Source organism: Panthera leo, chromosome C1 (genome assembly GCF_018350215.1).
Source record: "Panthera leo isolate Ple1 chromosome C1, P.leo_Ple1_pat1.1, whole genome shotgun sequence".
In the NCBI taxonomy this organism is placed as follows: Eukaryota; Metazoa; Chordata; class Mammalia; order Carnivora; family Felidae; genus Panthera; species Panthera leo.
Window position 1 is genome coordinate 192570613 of NC_056686.1, and position 23329 is coordinate 192593941.

At 38.2% G+C, this 23329-nt stretch overlaps 1 protein-coding gene across 7 annotated transcripts in view; it reads left to right on the top strand.

Annotated features, from left to right (window-relative positions):
• The window catches only part of PIKFYVE (phosphoinositide kinase, FYVE-type zinc finger containing), an 87427-nt gene that overhangs the window by 53131 nt on the left and 10967 nt on the right, over nt 1-23329 (top strand). For all 7 annotated transcript variants that reach the window (XM_042949972.1, XM_042949969.1, XM_042949966.1 and 4 more), the window contains 15 exons: nt 982-1082; nt 2354-2425; nt 3083-3254; nt 5420-5598; nt 7199-7312; nt 8019-8127; nt 8238-8392; nt 9734-9824; nt 12800-12860; nt 13941-14078; nt 15387-15507; nt 17468-17563; nt 19264-19347; nt 20419-20516; nt 22307-22471. In XM_042949972.1, the coding sequence (XP_042805906.1) occupies nt 982-1082; nt 2354-2425; nt 3083-3254; nt 5420-5598; nt 7199-7312; nt 8019-8127; nt 8238-8392; nt 9734-9824; nt 12800-12860; nt 13941-14078; nt 15387-15507; nt 17468-17563; nt 19264-19347; nt 20419-20516; nt 22307-22471 (1756 nt within the window). The remainder of the gene's footprint in view (nt 1-981; nt 1083-2353; nt 2426-3082; nt 3255-5419; nt 5599-7198; nt 7313-8018; nt 8128-8237; nt 8393-9733; nt 9825-12799; nt 12861-13940; nt 14079-15386; nt 15508-17467; nt 17564-19263; nt 19348-20418; nt 20517-22306; nt 22472-23329) is intronic.

A 23329-nucleotide genomic window follows, 5' to 3' on the forward strand; every position in this document is an offset into this window, starting at 1 on the left:
TTCTAGTTTTTTGCAATAAAAAGGATGAGTTGGATCTCATTGAATAACCCAGGTAGAGCCTGTGATATATTTTCAAGGGTTAAAAAGCAAGTAGTGTTATATGCGGAATCCTCTCATTTTTATAAAAACACTGTCCCCTGTGTATTCTTATGTGGGTGTTTTTGTGTGTACATGCGTGCGAGCTAGCAAAAAGAGGTCATGTTTTTAACCATATAATGAAAGCAATCACTTTGGGAGGTAGGGTGGCCTCAACGGAGGAGAGGCTTTATGTACTTCATGAATTTCTTCACTTACCTCTGTACTATTTGATTTTTGACAGAGAGCACCTGTTGCCTTTGTAATGCTCAAGAACAGGTATAAAGTATAAGTAAATAAATACTTGAGAGTTTTTCTCAGATTGATGTTATATCCAGCCATCAGTTCAGACTTTCTTTTTTTAAATGTTGGTCTATTTTGAGAGAGAGAGTGCATGCGCTTGGGTACAAGCGAGAGCAAAGGAGGGGCGGGGGCGGAGGGGGAGAGAATCCCAGGCGGCTCCATGCTTCAGTGCAGAGCCTGACCCGGGCCCAATCTCATGAGTCTGGGATCGTGACCTGAGATGAAATCAAGAACCTGATGCTCAACCGACTGAGCCATCCAGGTGCCCCAGTTCAGACTGTATCATATGGACTATTTAGTCAACTATTTACTTCCCAAATAATTTAATGCACTTTTATAAGTAAAAAAGAGTATTGAAGAAAACAAGCTATACATCTGTTTGTATTTTTAAGTTAGCTTAAGGTTTTTGCACTGGTTTGTCTCAAAAATGAGCTGCTCTTCTTCCTTATATTTAGTTTCTGGTAGTTTTCAGTCCTCTGTGGAACCCTTACAGTGATGACTGGAGGCTTCACAAGTCAAGAGGAATGTGTTGGATATTAGAAGCTTGCGTTGGGGTTGGAGTGTGGTGCCACTTGGGGTGCTCATCCGTTTCTTCCCTTTCAGGTGGACTGTCTGAACCCTGTTAACCACCAGAGACTGTGCGTGCTCTTCAGCAGCTCTTCTGCCCAGTCCAGCAATGCCCCCAGTGCCTGTGTCAGCCCTTGGTAGGGTTTTCCTCTTGCACTGTTGCATTGTATTTAAGAACAGAATTCTAGCAACTTAAAAAAAAAAAAAAAATCAGCCATTACGATCTGTTTTTAGGTACATGGCATGCTGCTCGTTGTATATGAATTGATAGAACTTTTAAACTTGTGAATTAAATATGAAATTTGTGTTGGTTCATGAGAAGTAAATGAAAGGTACCTTGAGTAAGAGTGAAAAGGATGTGAGGGATGGAAGGACATTTGTACTTATAAAAGTGAGAAAGTTGATACATAAGAGCTATTTTTTTTTTTTTAAGATTTTTTATTTTTAAGTGATCTCTACACCCAACATGGGGCTCGAACTCACAACCCTGGAGATCAAGAGTCACACACTCTACCGACTGAGCCCACCAGGTGTGCCTGTCAAAGCTAGTTTTAAGCATTTTGATGATAATGTACAATTTAGCCAAGTTTTCCATAAGGCATCATTTTCAAAGAAGTGGTCAGTCTTTTGCCTTATTAACGGATTTTGTCCTAAAACTTAATTCTAAGTAGATTGATAGAAAAAGGCTAGTTATTGCATAGTTTTATCTTTAGTTTTAAAAGTACTCTGGAATGTAGCTGCTTGTTTGTGGAGCACCGTTTCCTTGACAAAATGTGTTCTGTATTTAATCTTGGTCTCCAGAAACACTTATTGCTTTCAGTGAGATCAGGGATCCTTCTGGTTCCCGTATAGCTCTAGCGGACTGACTTGGGGCTGGGGAACCCACAGGAATTTTCTCTGGGGGTTTACGGACTCCTTAGGTCAAGGCTTGAATAAGGTTTAGGCTACAGCAGGGCTATAACCAAATTCTCTTATTTGTGGGCATTTATAAGTCAGGAATTGGCTCTCCCGGAAGAATATGAGCTGCTGCTGTTCTTGCTCAGTAAAGGTATGAGGACCAGAGAGCAAGAGACAGGAGTTCTGTTTTATGGTGATAGAGCAGAAGGGCTCTGTGAAAGAAGCTTTTATCTCTTCCTGGCTCATATCTATTTTACTCATTAATGTTATTGTTTATGCATCCTGATGTAGTTTGATAAGATGCTAATGGACTGGGAACGGATAAGGAGCTAGTCCAAACCTGTTTTATCAGCTGAGGTCAAACCTGTTCTAGAAGAACAGCAAAATATTACCTACTCTAATACTGCCTTCTAGTCACATCTAACAAGTAATCAGTTTGTAGTCTCATGAAGTATCTTTGCTGTGTGGCAATTCTTACGATACGTTCCTGAGAAATGTTGTCTTCTTTTAGGATTGTAACAATGGAATTTTATGGAAAGAATGATCTTACATTAGGCATATTTTTAGAGAGATACTGTTTCAGGTAAGAACAAATTTTCTCCTTATGTTTCATGTATGCTTTTCAGATGCCCAGGATTTCATCCTAAAACGTGAACATTAGTTGGAGTATTGTGTGGCCTTCACTCTGTATACCATACAGAGAAGGAATTTATTTCACATTCAACTCCAGGATATCTTATCCAGTTTGTTCCTCAGTCTTTGTCTAATTACACTGCCATCCCTAAGACTTTATTTTAGGATGTTTATCTTTAGAGTGATTGAAATGAGAGGCAGGAGAAGCATGAGAACAGCTAGACCTGGGTTTGAGTCTTAGTGCTGTCACCTGCCACTTAACATGATCAAGAGCAAGTGATTTTTACCAGCCCCCTTTACAGGGAATAACAAGCTCCAGATGTGATATGGACTTGACTAGGTAAAAAAATGAGTTGATACTTTAAAAATGCTAAGCAAATAGAAGGTGCTCAATAACTGGAAACTATCACTGAGCTGTAGCTGAAGACAGGATGCTCGGCTGCAGGCTCCGAGCAGTGTGGGTGGCACCCCGTGCGTATCGTCCACCGGTCAGCGTGACTCCGGAGAGGATGCTGCTCTTTCTGGAGATGGGGTCCAGTTAGCCAGTATTCATTCTACATTGCTCCTCGGTTTCATGGTTAATGTGAGGACTTTGTTTTTGTCAAAGGCCTTCTTATCAGTGTCCTAGCATGTTCTGTGATACCCCCATGGTGCATCATATTCGGCGCTTTGTCCATGGCCAAGGCTGTGTGCAGATAATTCTGAAGGAGTTAGATTCTCCAGTACCTGGATATCAACATACAATTCTTACCTATTCCTGGTGCAGAATCTGCAAACAGGTAAACGTGCCCTGTTACTGTAAATTTCACACAACATTATTTCTTTTTTTATTTGCATAGTTCTTTTGGGAGGGGGTGGTCTGTATTATTTTGGATTTATTTGTCATTGGGCTCTTATTTATTTTATCTTCCAGTGCTGTGTATTCCATTTAGTGTTTGTTTATTGAAGGTTCCATTTTAGAATTTATCAGTCATTATACAAAATATAAATACCTTGTTTGGTAAAATTATGGAGATTATATTTTGACAATTCTCAATTATGCTTATTTATTCAGCACTTATTTAAGCACCATCTGTGTGCCAGGGACTGTGTAAGGGCTTGGCATGCCGTCTGTCCTCTGGGGAGGAGAAAGACTTGTAACACAGTGATTACAGTACGCCAGGATGTTTGTGGCTATTTGAGCCTATACCAACATTTCTATCTTAAGAGATAGAGCTGAGACCATGTTTAAATTGATCTCTGCTGGTTTTCATGTGCCATGTGAAAAGGACCATTTTTGAGAAAAAGGATCATGTGTTTTATTTCTTCTTTTCTTGTTTAACTCTGGAGGATATACTTGGTGACAATGTTATGCTTTCAGTATTTACTTTTTATCCAAATTATTTGCAGCAAACTTATGCCAACTTTAACCTCATTGGCTTATTTTGGAGTGTGTTTTCAGAAGACACATATGAGAATTACAGATAAAATAATAGTGTGACCTATGTCAGCATCAGTGGTTGAGGAAGCCAAAATCAAAGTCTTCCTTCTGCAGTAGCACACATATAGCCGTGAAATCATTTCTTGCAATGATCTTACTTTTTATACTTGTTCTTACAGGAACAAGTATGGTTCCTGTTAGACAGCTGGTAATATTTTGTTGCGGAATATGTGAACTTCTATAGATTGAGCAGTGAATTAAATGAATAACTTAAATTTTATTTTTGTATCTTACATGCTTTGGTGTATATACTTCATTTTAAAACAAAAACTTCTGCCTTTGGGGCTATGTTAGAAAGGAAGAGGTAAACAGTTTTTGTTACACAAAGATGAAAGATTTCCATGTGTAAAAAAGTTATAATACGACCAAACAGTAATATACTTAATACTAAACTCCTGTAAGACATGATAAAAAAAGGGCACAAAGCAGTTTCACACAAATCGCCAGTAGACGTATGCAAATAAATGAGTTGTTAGTAGAGAAGTATAAATAAAACCAGTGAAGTGCGGTTTTATTTTGTTTTGTTTTTAAGAAACCACATTTCAAAGATTTATAATTCCTGAGGTTGGTAAGCAAGTGGGGAAATTGGTATTCTCAGATACTGTTGGAGATTGTGTAAACCAGTGCACCAATTTTGGAAGACAGTGTGGCAAAAAGTCTCCAAGACCTCATAAATATTCATGCCATTTGACCTACCAATCCCCACTTTTCTTAATTTATTCCAAGGCAATAATTATGGATATTTGTAAGTGTGTGTGTGTGTGTATATATATATATATATATATATATATATATGTATATGTATATGCATATGTATATATGTATGTATATGTATGTATATGTATATGCATATGTATATATGTATGTATATGTATATGCATATGTATATATGTATATGTATATATATGTGTGTATATATATATATATATATACACACACACACACACACACACACACACACACATATATTCATTCATCGGAGCATCATCAGAATAAAGAAAATCTTGTAACGTCTTAAATGTATATCAATAGGGATTGGTTTAATGTGTCCATATAATGGGATATTCAGTGGCCATTGAAATCAAGTTGTATAAGAGTATTTTATGTGGGAAAATATGTATGATACATTGTTAAGTAAAAATAACACAGGGTTATGAAACTAATTATAGGAAAGACTTTTTATTTACAAATATGCTGGCTGGGTACCTTCTATGAATTCATTTATGTGTATTCGTATGTGTGTACGTCATGAAAGTAAAAATACTAGCATATTGATGGTGGTGGGATCACCAATGATACTGCATGTCCAGCTATCCCTAACTCTACCCACTTTAAACCTTTCTTTCTTTTTCCAGTTTTCTGCAGTCAAAATATATTAGGTTTGTACTAGAAAAGAAACATTATTTTTTAAAAAAGAGATTCTCAGTATGTGGTTGCGTAACAAGTGATTTATATGAATTTCAGGTAACACCAGTTGTTGCTCTTTCCAACGAGTCCTGGTCCATGTCATTTGCAAAATACCTTGAACTTAGGTTTTATGGGCACCAGTACACTCGCAGAGCCAATGCTGAGCCGTGTGGTCACTCCATCCACCATGATTATCACCAGTATTTCTCCTATAATCAGATGGTGGCATCCTTCAGGTAGGAAAGTGACCTTATACATAGTTACCTAGTCCCTAAAGGCTTTGTAACATTTCTTCTCTAACTAGATTGAATTAATTTGTGGTGTGTGTTGTTCCCCACTCCCACCCTTGCAAATGCAAAGGGTCATACTCTGTGCTAAGAGCTTTCAGTGTTGTCATTTTATTTAATCCTTATTTTAAGAAATAGGTATTATTATTAACCTCACTTTTGAGCTTACAGGTCACCTAGAGAGCTAGCAAGGGATGAAGTCATGATGTGAACTAGTAGATCTGCTGTACATGTTAATCTTAACACTGTTTTACATGGAAGCATTGTCAGAATTTTTGTTGAGACATTAACTAGCATAAGGTTAATTGGATATTCCAGATAGAGCTAAAATCACCAGTTCAAAGAATGGGTCCACTGTGGTGCTAAATGATCTGAGAAAGCCTTCGGGTTCTGCCTTCAAAATATATCCAGAATCTGAACGCTTGTTACCATCTCTGCCACTCCCACTCTGGACTGAGCCTCTGTTGCCTTTTGATAGATGATTGCAGTGGCCTCAACCAGTTTCCCTCTGGCCTTGCCCCCTGCAGTCTGATCTCAGCAGCAGTCAAGTGATTTCCCTCAGTGAAAATCCGCTCAGGCCACTCCTCTGCTGTAGAGCCTTCTTCTGGGTGTCTGTTTCAGTGAGGGTGGAAGCCAGAGCCTATTTATGGGCCTGTGAGCTCCCGCAAGCTCTGACTGCTCAGTACCTCCTCTGGGTTCTCACCTCCTCCTCCTGTCCCCTCACTGCAGCCTCATTCGTGCCAGGGAGGATCCTGCTTGGGAGCCTGGTGCTTGCCCTTCCTTCTCTGAACCGCCTACTCCCCAGATATCTGCCTGCTTTTCCTTACTTCCTGGGTCTTTGTTCATATTTTACCTGAGCTGACTCCTCACCCCTAGCACTCCCTGTCTCCCTTTCCTTCTTTATTTTTCTCTGTAGCACTTACCATCTGCAATAATGTATATTTTAAGTATTTGTTCCTGAATCTCCTTATTTCTGAATCATGAGGGCAGGAATTCTGGCCCTTGTTGAATGCTGTATCCTCAGCATCTAAAATAACATCTGACACAAAATAGGCCTTCAGGAAATACTTAGAATTAGAGCTTATTTCCTTTGGGAGCAAGAGCTTTAACCGTGAACCTACTGTGTGGACAGGTTATAGCATTTATTAGACAACATAAACTCGTGGGTGGAAAGACTCTTAAGGGACTCATGAGAATAAAGACTGATGAGGAATCCTCAGGAGCTGGGAAAGTGATGTGCTCATGAGCTAATTGTAGAAAGGGATTCCTCTCATTCATAAAGTTTATTTCCCAGCCATTGTTTTTTATTAGCCTCAGGGGATAAATGATGACATCACAGTACAATGAAGAAATAAACAAGACAAAAACCCTTCTAGAATTGGGGAGGGTATTATAATGGATGAAGTTGTCTTCAATATTTTTATAATTGTTGTAAAATGCTATTTTACAGAAACTTTTTCTTATGCCTCATAGGATTTATGATTACCTCTACTCAAGATATTAAAGTATTTTTTACTTTTCTACTATTACTTGTATTTTTTTCTCTCAGTTATTCTCCCATTCGGCTTCTTGAAGTATGTGTTCCTCTCCCTAAGATATTCATTAAACGTCAGGCCCCATTAAAAGTGTCCCTTCTTCAGGATCTAAAGGACTTCTTTCAAAAGTAAGTTTTAGTTTCTTTGATCATCTTTTTTTACAGATTTAAAAAAAATTGTAAATATTTTAAAATGTCAGGTTTATTCGTGTAGCTTTTTTTGAAATCATAAATATTTTTAAAGTTTTTATTTATTTATTACTTTTTAATATAATTTATTGACAAATTGGTTTCTATACAACACCCACTGCTCATCCCAACAAGTGCCCTCCTCAGTGCCCATCACCCACTCTCCCCTCTCCCCCACCCCCCCATCCACCCTCAGTTTGTTCTCAGTATCCAAGAGTCTCTTACGATCGGCCTCCCTCACTGTAACTTTGTTTTCCCCCCTTCCCCTCCCCCATGGTCTTCTGTTAAGTTTCTCAAGATCTACCTATGAGTGAAAACATATGGTATCTGTCTTTCTCTGACTTACTTCACTTAGCATAATACCAACATAAATATTTTTCTAAATATATGTTGCATATATGCCTGTTACAAAAAAGAAGTAAGACTGCATAAAAGTATGAAAAAAAATCAAACCATCTTAGACATAAAAACTGTTAAGATTTTGATGTACATCCCTTTAGGTCTTTTTTGTTTTGCAGAATTGTGTATGATTCTTAATTAAGTTAAATACAGTTAAAGTTTTGTGTGTGTGATTTTTCTTTTGATAAGAGATTAGAAGATTTAATTCCAACTTTTCTGAAGTGTTTAACATCCATGTTTTTATCAGAGTTTCACAGGTATATCTTGCTGTTGATGAAAGACTTGCATCTTTGAAAACCGATACGTTTAGCAAAACAAGAGAGGAAAAAATGGAAGATATCTTTGCACAAAAAGAGGTAATTCGTTTCTCTGACAGAAACTCAAAGGTTAACTGTTAACTGTTACTCAGAAGTTTCCTTTGGGGGTGTGTGTCCTCACCTGCCCGAATTGTTTCTGTTCTGTGTAGATGGAGGAAGGCGAGTTCAAGAACTGGGTGGAGAAGATGCAAGCCAGGCTCATGTCCTCCTCCGCGGACGCCCCACAGCAGCTGCAGTCTATCTTCGAGTCCCTCATTGCCAAGAAGCAGAGTCTGTGTGAAGTGCTTCAGGCTTGGAACAACAGGTATGCTTTGCGCGCCTGGGGCTTCTTTAATGTTTGTGCAAAATTTGCTCTGCCGTGATGCTTTTAATGTAAAGGCCTTTTGGATAATGGATGTTACATTTTGCTCTCAAGTTGTGGAAGTTTTTGTTTTTCTGTCACCACCCCCCCTTCACAATTTAAAATATATATGCTAGTCATGGGGTGCCTGGGTGGCTCAGTTGGTTAAGTGTCCGACTTTGGCTTAGGTCATGACCTCGCGGTTCATGAGCTCAGGCCCCGCATCAGGTCAGGCTCTGTGCTGACAACCCAGAGCCTGGAGCCTGCTTCAGATTCTGTGCCTCTCTCTCTGCCCTTCCCCCACCTCACGCTCTCCATCTCTCAAATATGAATAAATGTTAAAAAAAATTTAAAAAGTATATATGCTTATCTTTAGGTAGTTTGTAAAGATAAAGAAACAAAGATGAGAGCAGCTTTCAGTGCGGTTTCAGATACTGAGGAGTGTGTGTGCTTATTGCATGTGATGTCACTGAATTAGTATTCCATGGAGTGATTATTGGTTTTTAGGCCAGGACTTTCAAGTATGTTGTTATTATTTTTTTTAATGTTTATTTATTTATTTTTGAGAGAGAGAGAGAGCACAAAGAGGGGAGGGGCAGAGAGAGAGGGAGAGAGAATCCGAAGCAGGCTCCAGGCTCTAGGCTGTCAGTACAGAGCCCGACGTGGGTCTCAAACCCATGGACTGTGAGATCATGACCTGAGCCGGTCGGACGCTTAACCGAATGAGCCACCCAGGTGCCCCTCAAGTATGTTATTATTTATACCTTTATTTAAATGTTTATTTGGGGAGATATTTCCCTTTAATGCTTATTTAAAAGTCGAGTTGGATTATAATAGCATTTATTTATTGAGCACTTGCATTATGCTAAGCAATAAGTAAGGCACTAGGTGGATGTTTAATCTTTTTTTTGGTCTTATGACTCCTACAGTGTGTATATACTGTTTCCATTTTACAGAGGGGGAAACAGTATCTCTAAGAGACCAAGGCATTTACCCAAGTTGTGTAGTTACTAATTATCAGAGCTGGTTTGGAGCTCAGGTCTGTTGGTCACTCAAGCTAGTATGTTTTGGTTACATTATGTTGTTTCTTATAATAACTTGCTGTTCTTTTATAACTATAGTCCTATGGCTAACAGCTCTTGATTAGTTGATTAGAAAAAAAACAGAAACTTAGTTATACATAATTTTCATATCTATTGCAGTCAAAGTAGGAAATCTAATTGTTTTGGTTTCACAAAATTTGTAAATGTTATTCAGGATATTAGAAACAAACTATTCTCTTCCCCCCAACCCCTTTAATTATAGATTGCAGGACCTTTTCCAGCAGGAAAAGGGTAGAAAGCGACCTTCAGTTCCTCCAAGTCCTGGAAGACTGAGACAGGGGGAAGAAAGCAAGGTAATGAAATGTAGTCTTTAGTCTTCCATTGATATAAATATTATAGTTAATTTCATTTAAGATGCTCACAAGTAGTAATTTAATACGTAGATTTAATAATACTAAATAGTTTTTCATTTTGCAGTTGTGAGGTTTCCAAGAGACATGACCTGGATGAATTTTTTATCTTGCTTGAAATAAAATTGTTATAATTCTTTCATTTCAAACATTTGTCAAAAGCTACTGTCTATGGGCTTCACTGGGGAGAGCATCATGGTTGCAGTAGGTCTCTAAAGGAGAGATTTTGGACGTCCTGAGTGTATAATAGAGTCCTAATTTATTTTAATATGTAGTTTTGTGTGTTCTTTATTTCTGTGCTTAAGTGGGAAGTTTTTCTTGAGGGTTAGTTTTGCACATTGATTTCATTGGCTTTTCCTAACTGTATTAGTTTTCTCTTGTTACATAACAAATGACCACAAACTTTGTGGCCTAAAACACAAATTTATCTTTATGGAGGTCTGGAGTCTGGCACGGTGTGGCTGGCATCTCTGCTCAGTCTCACATAGCTCCAGACAAGATTTGGTTCAGGGCCGTTACCTGAGGCTCAGGGTCATCTTTCAGGGTCATCCAGGCTGTTGGTAAAATTTAGTTCCTAGTTGTTTTAGGACTGAGGTCTCACTTTCGCTGCTGGCAGTTGACCAGAGCCCATTCTCAACTCCTAGAGGCTGCTTGCTTTCCTTGCCGCGAGCCCCCTTTCATCTTCACACCTTCAACAATGCATGGAATCCTCATGCTTCAGATTCCTTAGTTCCTCTTCTCTGACCTTTAGACACAGATTTGAAAGGACTTGTGTGATCAGATCACTGCCTGGATAATCTCTCCCCATTTGAAGGTTAACCGATTTGGGACCTTGAATACATCTGCAAAATCCCTTCACAGCAGTATTTAGATTAGTGTGTGAATAACAGTGGATGGGGGATGTGTATGCGGGGGGGGGGGGGGGGGGGGGGCAGGATTCTCCGGGGCCATCTTAGAATTCTGCCTATCATACTAAGTAACCATATTTTCAGAGAAGTTACTAATGTTAGTATAGTATAAGGACTTAATAATACGATGAGGGACTTTGAAGAATTTTTTTTTTTGTACAAGTGTGTAATAATATCTGTAGAGAAGTATTTTCATGGAATGATAAACTCAAGTGCCTTAGATCTTTGTGTTGTTTAGAAATACATAAATGAATTCTTCCTTTTTGTCTCATAGCTGTGTAGGAATTACTTTCCCTTAAAGTTAGGTGAGAGTAAGAGTGAGGGTTACTGAAGATGGTTTGTGTATTAGTATTTGCGAAGTAATCTGGGGCTATTAATGGCTAACACAGACTGTTAATGGCCTTCCCATTTGCCCACAGAAGAAACTGCAAAGCTAGTTGTGTAAGACCTTTGATTATAATACGTACATGCAGAATTAAAAATACAAAATCATTTAGTAGATGATCATCTTTTTGAAGACTTGAAAGTTGATTTGAAAGTCTGTAGCACTGCCTGTATTTTCACTTGATAACTAGTTTTTGAATACTTTAGGCACTATTCTAGGTTCAAGACGTATAGCTATGAACAAAGGCCGTAGTTACTATCCTTGTGGAACATTTGTCTGATTAGGAGGAGACTGATGATAAACCAGTGGACAATAAGCTTTTTTAAAAAATGGAAAAAAGGCTATGAAGAAAAAAATAAGGGAGATGGAGAGTATTGCTAAGGGAGTGGGTGGTGGTGGGTTATTTTATATAGGGTGGCCAGGGGTCTCTCTGGAATGGTGAGCAAATCTAAGAATGTTCTAAATAGCCATCTAAGAAATGACTTTGTAAACAAATTGTACACAGGATTTATAGTGATTCTAAATATATTTCACCTATGTGTAATGGGACTTGAGTAAGTCCAGTGGAAAATAAAAGATTACTAAGTTTAATGGGTAATCCTAAGTAGTTCTTAGATGCTTTAATGCTAGGAAGTGAGCCACTGTTTAGAGCACTGTTCACAGAGTGTAGTTAAAAGACTCCTGAGGGTTTAAGTTCCTTCCAAGGTCTCTGCAAGATTTCCCTTTTTCAATTACATATCTGTGTGAGGCTAGATTTTCTTTATATTGTTCAGTCATAATAATATAGCTCAATAGATTAAGTGCAGAAGCCAGAGATAATATCTAGCTGTCTGCTAGACATTAAAGTATTTGTAAAAGTGTCAAACAATGCCACTTTTACCAATTTTTTGATAAGTATTTTTTAATTAAATGTTTACATTAACATGTAAGGGTTTATTATTTTTAAAATGAACTAATAAATGTATATTCTAAAACTTTCTCCGTTTTAATTTTTTAAAAAAAGTTTTATTTACTTATTTCAAGAGAGAGGGAGAGAGAGAGAGCAAGGGAGGGTCAGAGAGAGAGAGAGGGAGAGAGAGAATTCCAAGTAGATTCCACACTGTCAGCAAAGAGCCCGATTCAGGGCTCAAACTCACAAACCGTGAGATCATGACCTGAGCTGAAAGCAGGAGTCAGATCCTTAATCGAATGAGCCACCCAGGTGTCCCAGTTTTCATTTCTAATAAGGTAAAAATCAAAAGCTATAACTCATATAAACAAAAGCTGAGTATCTTAATTCTTAAGAGGTTTAAGATAAGGGGCGCTTGGTGGCTCAGTTGGTTAAGCATCTGACCCTCGTATAAGTAAGTATCTGATTCTTGGTTTTGACTCAGGTCACAATCTCATGGTTCGTGGGTTTGAGCCCTGCATCAGGCTCTGTGCTGGTGGTATGGAGCATGGTTGGGATTCTCTGCCTCTTTCTCTGCCCCCTCCCCTTGTGCTCTTTCTCTTTCTCTCTCAAAATAAATAAATTAATTAAAAAAAAAAAAAAAAGAAATTAGACAAAAAAAGAGGCTTAAGGTTAGAAAATTTTAAAAATGTGATTTTAATGTTTCCTTAAGAGTAAGGTATTTACTTCTCTGCAGATAAGCGCAATGGATGCGGCTCCACGAAATATTTCTCCAGGACTTCAAAACGGAGAAAAAGGTGGGTCCTGGAGTCTGTAATCACTTGCCACTGGATTTAAAGAGATTCCTTAGTCTAGAAGTTGTTTCCATGGCTAATTTTGAGAAGATTTTCTGATGCAGTTGTTACAGACTTTTTTCTCCCTTCCTGTATTATAGCACTGTCAGTGTATCTTAGAGTATATTGCAAGAAGATCAATGAGGAGGTAGAAATAACACGATCTGTTGGGGGAAGAGCAAAGAAAAGAAGGAAATTGAATTTTTGTTTTGCTTGTTCCCAAGTCAGCAGGTTTCACTGCAAAAATATTAGAAAGTTTAATTTCTGTTTTCATGTCACTAAAATCTTTTTCTAGACCTAAGCTGTCTTTCACAGTATTTCATTGAATAACTTGGTGCCATCCTAGAAAATTCGTAGGGACATTTTCTTGGATCGTCTTTGTGGAATGTGAGCTCAACTCATAATTCTTGATATTTGTCTATTATGATTCAGTAAACTTTCCCCCTGAGAATGAGCACGTGATTTTTTTCTTCCAATGGTGTCTTGATTTTATTCCCTATTAAATTGAATGAACTGGGATTTAGGTAACCAGTTATGGTCTAGTCGTAAAGAATATTAGATAGGAATCAGACTTGGGTGGCCAGCCACAGTGCTGTCACTAAGAACTGACTGAGGTCAAGTCATGTAACCTGTTTGGATATTTGTATCTATGTCTATTAAAAACATTTTTTTTTAAAGTTTATTTATTTATTTTGAGAGAGAGAGAGAGAGCATGAGCAGGGGAGGGGCAGAGAAAGGGAGAGAGAATTCCAAGCAGGTTCCGCACTGTCAGCGCAGAGCCTGATGCAGGGCTTGAACCCACAGACCTACGGGATCATGACCTGAGCCAAAACCAAGAGTTTGGAGGCTTAACCGACTGAGCCACCCAGGCGCCCCTGTATCTATTTCTAAAATGTGTGCTAAAATGGCCTAAGTAATTTTTAGGAAGCTAAAATTCTTTGGTTTAGGAGGCAGAAATATGAGCTGGCATTTAAAAAACATTCCTATTAGGTAGACATGGGCTCAGCGTTTTTGAATGACTCACTGAAGTCTGTTTTTCTTTAGAGGACCGCTTCCTGACCACCCTGTCCAGCCAGAGCCCCGCCAGCTCGGCGCATCTGCAGCTGCCTACCCCCCCGGAAGCCCTGCCCGAGCAGCTGGCGGGAGCGCCCCCTGAGCTCGATACAGCCAGCAGTTCCGAAGGTACAGTTGAAGTCATTTTTACTGTACTTCATCCGAAAGAGAACACTGTGAATGCTTTGATACAACGCTTTCTTATCTCTTAGAGTTTGTATGTTTTATCTTTCCTGGAAGTGCTATTTTAGTTCCAGCTTTTTACCGTATCACTTCTTCAGTTGGCGCTCCTTGACATAGGAATATCTAAGGAGTAGAATGTTATTCTGCTTCATCTGTTTTCTGGAATATTACTTTCTTGAGTCCCACAAAGCACATGGTTTTGGCCTTGTAAGAAAATAAGAGAAATTGCAGCCATTTCTCCCAAACAACTGTTTATTTCACTAATGGCAAATTTATGCCTCGTTTCTCTCTTTCCTTGCTTTCTGTTCAAAGCAGTAACTACTTAAGTAGTGTAAACTCTAAAAATAACTTTTAGTTTTTAATTTTTTTAAAAGTTCACTTATTTTCAGAGAGAGAGAGAACGAGTGTGCGACTGGGGGAGGAGCAGAGAGAGAGAGAGAGAAGAGAAGCCCAAGCAGGCTCCATGCTGTGAGCACAGAGCCCAATTCAGGCCTTGTGGCCTGTGAACTTGAGATCATGACTTGAGCTGAAATCAAGAGTAGGACGCTTAACTGACCGAACCACCCAGGTGCCCCCAAAATAACTTTTAAACTGCAGTTAAACTCCGATGTCACAGCCACAGTGCATATAACTGAGTTGAAGTGATAATAAGAAGAGCTGTGGCTACGTTCACGAATGCTCAGGCAGTAATTTCATCATGGCTGCTGCCCGGCCCCTGCAATGATAAAGCATCGATTATGGGATGGTTCCAATTTCAGAGAGGGTGAAATGTAAAACAGTGTGATCTTTGGAATCAGTGCTATGTATGCTTCACTATTGTTTTCTCTTTCATCCCCAAAGAGTCCTTATTCCTAGATCAGAAATTTTGTACCATAATTGGTAATTATGGTGTGAATACATGTCTGTATTCCAAAACTGGCAAGAAATAATGTTGATACTTTATACTGTTTTTTACTTGTTCTGAATATTAACTTATAAGTAGAATATTTTTTTTTTTTTTTTTTTTTAATTTTTTTTTTTTTTTTTCAACGTTTATTTTATTTTTGGGACAGAGAGAGACAGAGCATGAACGGGGAGGGACAGAGAGAGAGGGAGACACAGAATCGGAAACAGGCTCCAGGCTCTGAGCCATCAGCCCAGAGCCTGACGCGGGGCTCGAACTCACGGACCGTGAGATCGTGACCTGGCTGAAGTCGGACGCTTAACCGACTGCGCCACCCAGGCGCCCCATAAGTAGAATATTTTTTATCCTAGATGTGTTTGATGGACATTTGCTGGGATCCACAGACAGCCAGGTGAAGGAAAAATCAACCATGAAAGCCATCTTTGCAAATTTGCTTCCAGGAAATAGCTACAACCCTATTCCATTTCCGTTGTAAGTACTGTAAAAGTCAGTGGCTGTTGTTGGGTTGTTTTGTTTTCACTTACTTTTGAACACCTCGTTCCAAATGTTTATCCTTTATGTATTTAAATATATTTATTTAACATTATGCATACTTCTCAAATTATATTTCCATCATAGTAAAAGAAGTGTCTTTTGGTATAATGTAATTTATAGAATTATTATATAGCAACCATCATCATATAGTAGATGAATGGGTGAGAAAAACATTAATGTTGCTTAATGCTTAAGATTACTAGTTCTGAAAATAATTGTTTATACCTATATATAAATATTATATCTATCTATCTAATCTATCTATCTATCTATCTATCTATCTATCTATCTATCTATATTAAAGACATACTGCTACATCTATTGATCCCATGGTCATAAAAACATACTGCTGGTTGTGTATGAAGATGACAGTACTGACTTATAACTTTCTGGGACATGGTACTTTTCGGTCAATGAATTACAATGACCTGTACAAATTTTCATGTGATCTTGTTTGTACTGGGCTCACTGAGTAGGAAAGAAAACAGGTTGGCTGTGAGTTTTTTCCCCACTGGTTGATCTGTGTAGCCATCGGATGCTGCTCCTGTATGCTGCTACAAGTGCATCCAAAAGGTGGACATTTGTTCATAAGACCTTTGTTCTTAACTTTGTATTAATTTATTAGTCAATATTTAAGTGTACTGAGTGCCAGTTCTAGTGCTCCAGGATGTAGAACAAGATTAATAAGGAAAATCACTGCTCTTGGGAGCTCACCATCTCAGGGAGGAGACAAGTAGAGATTTACACTACAGTCTGTGAAAGTCCCTGTTTTCTCTGCTTCAGACTTGACTTAGTTTCTTGACTAGGTTGTTGTTCCTCCTATTGTATGACCTTTGCCCATGCCCTCACTTTCTTCTTTTGTCATTACTCTGAATTCTTTTTCAGGGAAACTTTAGACTGTCCCCACTAGCTCCCTGCCTCAGCCAGATTAGGTCTCCTTGTTACATGCTCTCATGATTCCCTCGTGGTGCTTACCACAGATAGTGATTGTATTTATTTGCAGGATTATTTGATGCTTTCACATCTTGTTCATGTTAGGTGCTTAGTAATGGTTTTTCTTTTCTTTTTAAAAAAAATTTTTTTTTTAACATTTATTTATCTTTTTGAGAGACAGAGACAGAACGTGAGTGGGAGAGAGGCAGAGAGAGAGAGGGAGACACAGAATCTGAAACAGGCTCCAGGCTCCGAGCTGTCAGCACAGAGTCTGACACGGGGCTTGAACTCACGAACTGCGAGATCATGACCTGAGCTGAAGTCAGAGGCTTAACCGACTGAGCCACCCAGGCGCCCCAGTAATAGTTTTTCTTAATATTGTGTTTCTGGCACAGCAAATAGCTGTTAACACGAATGAATGAATGCCTCCCTAGGAGCTTTAGGGTGGAGGTCAGGGGATCAAGATTTGGGTTAAAATGGAGTCACACCATTGAGTTTCCATATGATAAATAGGAGAATGGCTGTGTTATATTATTTCTTGTTGGACTAATACTAGACTTAGAGCTGTGTTCATCTCAAAAAGTATTTATAATGGATAGCAGAAGTGTGAAAGATTTTGTTCTACTATAAGCCTGAACAAAAAGTCTTGTAGAAACTGTGTTATATTATTTCCTCTTGGAAACGTGCAAAGTGTTGTATAGAGTAACTATTCCGGAACCCTCCGATTTGAAAACTGATCTGACAATTTCCAATTACCTTTAAAAACTTTCTGTTGATAACATTTTCCTTGGCTGTTTGGTTAAATTCTACATACATTTTGGCTTACTTAGTTATATTCTTGTAATTATGCAGTATTTACCTAACTTAAAATTGTCATGAGATTTACTTATAATGTGTTAGTGGTTTGTGTATATGATTTTCTGCTAATTTTGTTCTTCTTTATTTATTTGAAAATTTTGAACAGTGATCCAGATAAACACTACTTAATGTATGAACACGAACGGGTACCCATTGCTGTTTGTGAGAAGGAGCCCAGCTCCATCATTGCTTTTGCTCTCAGGTATTATTCATGGGACTTTTCACCTGTGATTAGATCTTTATATTTTATGTATATTTACTAACCATCTTATTGTTGAGATCTTTTATAGAGAGTAGGGAAGAATGGTTAAATATAAACAAAAATACATATTCTTAGGGCACAATAGCTTGTTTTCTTTGTGTATGAAAGTGTATTCTGTACCCAGATAATAACAGGATGATTCTTAAGCAAGCTTCTACTTAGTAAATTGACTAGGCAAGTTATTTACTCACCTTTATATCCTCTAAACATTCTCTGTTCTACTGTGTATCCCTTCCTTACGTTTACTTACTGATATACTAGAACGTCTTATGTCGTCTGAGTTCCTTTTTGTGCTCTTCCTTTCCTTCCTGCTTCCCACACGTAGCAGGTAGTTTCCTTACTAGAGTAATGCCGTTCCTATGCCTTAACCCACTTACATGCCCACACTTATCATGTGTTTTAAACAAGCATTCCTCTATAAAAGTATTTATATCTTCTGTCTAAAAAGACAGCACTTTTAATTTAATTTATTTATTTATAATGTTTTTAATGTTTACTTATCTCTGAGAGAGAGAGAGAGGGAGAGATGGAGCACAAGGCACAAGGTGGGGAAGGGCAGAGAGAGAAAGAGAGAGAGAGAGAGAGAGAGAGAATCCAAAACAGGCTCCAGGCTCTGGGCTGTCAGCACAGAGCTGGGAGATCATGACCTGAGCCGAAGTCAGACACTTAACCCGCTGAGCCACCCAGGCACCCCTAAAAAGACAGCACAGACAATATCTTGGTAGTGACAGAACTTAGTTTAAGTATAATCTAAGATATTTAATTAAAATTTTTTTTTCTGTTGGAAGACATTGAAATTTAAAATTTTCTTTTTATATATTATTTACAAGAAGGCTGCTTATTCAACAAATACTTAAATGTCTATAAGATGTGGTATACTAGGTATTGGATATGTAAAAGTAAACAAGGTAGATTTATATGCCTTAGCATTTATTAGAGTTCACACGTTTGGGTAATGAGCAATTTCTTTCCTTTAGGAGATTCCATATGACAATTTTTTTTTGTTTGTTTTTGCCTTTTGGCCTTTATGAAGTTAGTATTTGCTTCTTACTTTATTGCTTAGTCTTGCTACATTAATAGAAAGGTAAGAAAGCCAACTAAATAAAAAATTCCTATTGTACTGTTAGGAATGGAGTATACTAGTAGAAGTCACTTTCTTCTAATGTGTTGGAAAAATAATACATGCTTCTCTTGTTCCCTGACATCTGTCTAAATCAGGGCTCCCAGACTGCTAGTCTAAGAGTTGAATTTTTTTTCTTAAAGTTTAGTACCTCTAAGTAGAAAACCATTCTCACGTCCCTTTTCACAGTTACACTAAAGTCTGAAGTTTTATACTTTAAATTACCTGTTGTATTCCTGAAGATATTTGGTCTAAATATTAATACGAAGGCTTTCGCAATCACCGTTTAGGATATTGATACTGGTTAGTGTGTTGGTTTGTATTTTGCAGTATTATCTGTGAAGATGACCTTCTTCATGAAGCTTCTACTTGATAACTTTTGTTAGTTGACTCAAACGTGTTTAGTTACGGGTACACAAAACGATTGTATTTCTGTAATGCAGAGCTTATTCTAAAGTATATGATTTATTTTGAAGAGAAGTTTAATGTTTAACATGTTGCAACCTATTTCTACCCTAAGTTGTAAAGAATACCGAAATGCCTTAGAGGAATTATCCAAAGTGACTCAGCGGAACAGTGCTGAAGAAGGGCTTCCAACAAATAGGTAATCTGTGATTGAGTAGAATTTATTTAATTTGGCTATATGTCATTTTTTTAGTTCTTTATTTTTATTAAGTTTATTTTGAGAGATAGAATGCGAGTGGGGAAGGGGCAGAGAGAGAGGAAGACACAGAATCAGAGGCAGGCTGCAGGCTCTGAGGTGTCAGCACGGAGCCCGACATGGGGCTTGAACTCACGAAGTGTGAGATCGTGACCTGAGCTGAAATCAGAGGCTTAACCGACCGAAGCGCTCAGGCGCCCCTATGTCATCATTTTTTAAATGCTCATACTTCGATTTTATTGTAATATATTATTATCAGCATGAAAGTTTCTAGGATACCGACAGTGGCATTCAAACTTTAGCCAACAATTAACAGAACAAAATTCAAGGATAGCAAAAGGCCTTCAGCGGTGCTTTTGGATAGTAGTTTTCTGATCATGGCCATAGACGTTCAGTGTATATTGCAGATTTAAACTTTCAGCATTTTAAATTCTCCTTATTGTTTTTATTTAAATAATAGTAACTTGTGAAATTAGTAACCCACTGCTTTACTTTGTAATTTAAACTACTTGTGAATTTTCAATAATAACTAAACGTTCTAATAGTTTAAAAACAACCCCCCCCCCCCCCAAACTGGTTCTTTTAGTATGTTCGGTATTTTACACATGTAGACAGAAATTGTCGTAGGCTCGTTATTTTCTTATTGAAATAGGTTTTTGACTTTCACTAATGTGACACAATTTGATCTGATTTATTAATGTGGTAACTAGACTGAGAAATACGAAATTGGTATTTTCTGTAATTGTTTGACTTACAGGTGCTAATATAGCTCTAATGGACTTGGGGAAAGTATTATAAAAGGCTCTGCTGTCATATATTTTCCGTATACTTTCATAGTTACAACATTTTGCTTCAGAGGAAGATCTTTCTTCTGTGTTATAACCTGTGTTTGTATGAGTTATGAATTGAATTTTGGATACTGTGGGTGGGGTTAGGTGGGGAGTCAATTAATGTAGGAACCATTTTCTGTGTGAGTAGTATGAATCTAACTTTTCTTTTTTTTTTTTTTTTCAGTACTTTGGACAGCCGACCAAAGAGCAGCAGCCCTATTAGATTACCTGAGGTCAGCGGAGGACAGACAAACCGTACAGCAGAAGCAGAACCACAGCCAAGTAAGATTATACATAGAGGAGTAGTTATTATTAGTTTTATTTATAATTATGGTTTGAAGAAGAAAACATTGAATAAGAAATAGCATCTGGCAAGAATTTATTACTTCTGGTCTTTACAGTATTATACGTGTTAATAAATTTTTGTATGCCCTCTTTTATACATACTTTGATTTCGTTTGATCTTTACCTGATTATTGGATTTGAAACTTCTAGAAACTCATAGGTCCTGCAAAAAGAAGCAGAATCTGCCTTAGAGTTTTCAGTTTGAAGTATACAAGCTAAGAGTGGCTTTAAAAAACTTAAACTTTTGTGTTTTGAAACTTAAAAAAGTTTTTACAGTATTGTTAGCATTGTGAAAAGAACTTTTCATGTGTCATGTCCTTTAACCCCCATAATAACTACTAAGAATTATTGTATATATCCTCAGTTTTTAGAAAGTTAAACTTAAGTACCTTGCTCAAGATTACAGAAGTAGCTGGAAGGTGGGATTTGAACATGGATCTCTTTGGCTTTGTCAGGAATCTATTCACTACAAATAGCAGAAGACTCAAGTGACTACTGGGGCTTAACCAAATAACAGTTTATTTTTCTAAAAAAGCAACATCCGGAGACAGGCAGTTGCTGGCATTGGTTCAGTTAGTCAGCATTGTCATGACAGTAGAGGGGGTAGTTTCTTTATGATTCTCTTAAATTTTCCTCATGATCAGAATGTTCCAGTTCATGTCTCCATTTGAGGCAGAGAGAAGGGAAGTAGGTATAAGCTGCAGCTGTTTCCTGTGATGAGGAATGCAGAGGCTTCCCCTGCGGTCTCATTGGCTAGTGAGGAATCTCGTGACCACCCCTTCCTGGAAGGGACAACAGCGCTGTCCTGATTGCTTATACAAATCGTGATTCGTTTTCTGGGGTTCTCCACATTGCCACCCCAACCAGAATTGCAGTTCTTTCAGCAAGGAACAAGGTGGGCTTGGATATTAAGGAGGCCATAATGGGGTCTGCCACCCTAAACTAATAAGCACTTTATGAATGACATTTTATGTGGATTTTATAGATGGTAAATTGAACAAGATTAGAATCATATATGCTAAGCTCAGAGATGATACATAGATGATATATATGTATATACCAAATTCAAAACTAGGAATAAAATTACAGTGAGCTAGGGCGCCTGGGTGGCTCAGTCGGTTGAACGTCCAACTCTTGATTTTGGCTCAGATCATGATCTCATGGTTGGTGGGATTGAGCCCCTGCCCTCCCTCCCCCAACAACCTCCCCCCCCGCCACCCCCCCCCACCCCCACCCCCCCCCCCCCCCCCCCCCGTCTCCGGGATCTGTACTGACAGTGCAGAGCCTGCGTGGGATTCTCTATTTCTCCCTCTCTGTCTCTTCCTCTCCCCCCACCCCAAGTAAATACATTAAAAAAAGGTATGTAAGCTTTGGCCATCTTATACTAATTTCAGAAAAATACAGAAAAATGCTGAAAAAATCTTATATTTTGCTGTGTTAAAATATAGGAACACAAATGGTACAGAGATATTACCTTTAACTCTGAATTCTGTTTTTCTGTAGAATTTCTCATTTTGATATATAGCTACCTGAACATAGCTCTTCTTTTATGTTTCTGATAATAAAAGTGCTTGACTAACCACCTCCCCCCCAAACCCATAAAACATATGGAATAATGTTATTACCTTCGTGTAATGGGTTCTTGCTAAGAAAGGAATGAGTTGAAAATCTTTTTTCTCTTTTCACCTGTAGTGACCTGTACTGAATATGTTACCTTTTATTTTTAGCCAAAAAGACTTCTGGAATGCTGTCCTTCTTCCGAGGGACAGCAGGGAAAAGCCCTGATCTCTCTTCCCAGAAAAGAGAGACCTTACGTGGAGCAGACAGTGCTTACTACCAGGTTGGGCAGACGGGCAAGGAGGGGACGGAGAATCAAGGTGCTGAGTCTCAAGGTGTGTTAAAGGAAACCAAATGAGCTTATTTTAGCTGCTTGTGTTCTTTCTAGTCTTAAGTAGATAATTCTTACTGCTGAAACTCAGACATTCGCTGTCTTCTCATGCCTCAGTATGGCAGAGTGGAAAAAGCATGGTGCTGATAGAGGCCAGATGTTATTGCTGTCACTTACTGTGTGGTAGAATCAGAAATCCTTAGTTTCCTCCATACCTGTAAAGTGGCAAAAGCGATGTCTTCTGAGGCTTACTAGGACTGAGTGACATTACACACGTAGAACATGTAAGTCACAGTATATATTCAAATGTTTTCACTCCACTACCCCCTTAGACATTTCCTTTCTTTTCCAGTCTCTATAGGGTTGAGGGCATTGATGTCTGCCTTCGTTTTGATATTTTATTTTATTTTATTTTATTTTTATTTTTTGAAAAAAAATTTTTTTTAAGTTTATTTATTCTTGAGAGATAGAGACAGAGTACAAGCATGGGAGGGGGAGAGAGAGGGGGAGACACAGAATCAGAAGCAGGCTCCAGGCTTTGAGCTGTCAGCACAGAGTCCAACATGGGGCTCGAACTCATGAACCATGAGATCATGACCTGAGCTGATGTTGGACGTTTAACCAACTGAGCCACCCAGGCGCCCCCGTTTTGATATTTTAAAATATGTCTACTTGATTATGTTTGGATATGAGGTTAGACCAGGCATAGGCAAATCATGCTCACCTGTTTTTGTAAGTAAAGTTGTATTGGAACATAAGCACACCCATTCATTTACTTATTGTCTGGCTGCTTTCGTGTTATATTGAAAAATTGAATAGTTTTGACTGAATAAAATACTTACCATCTAGCCCTTACAGAAAT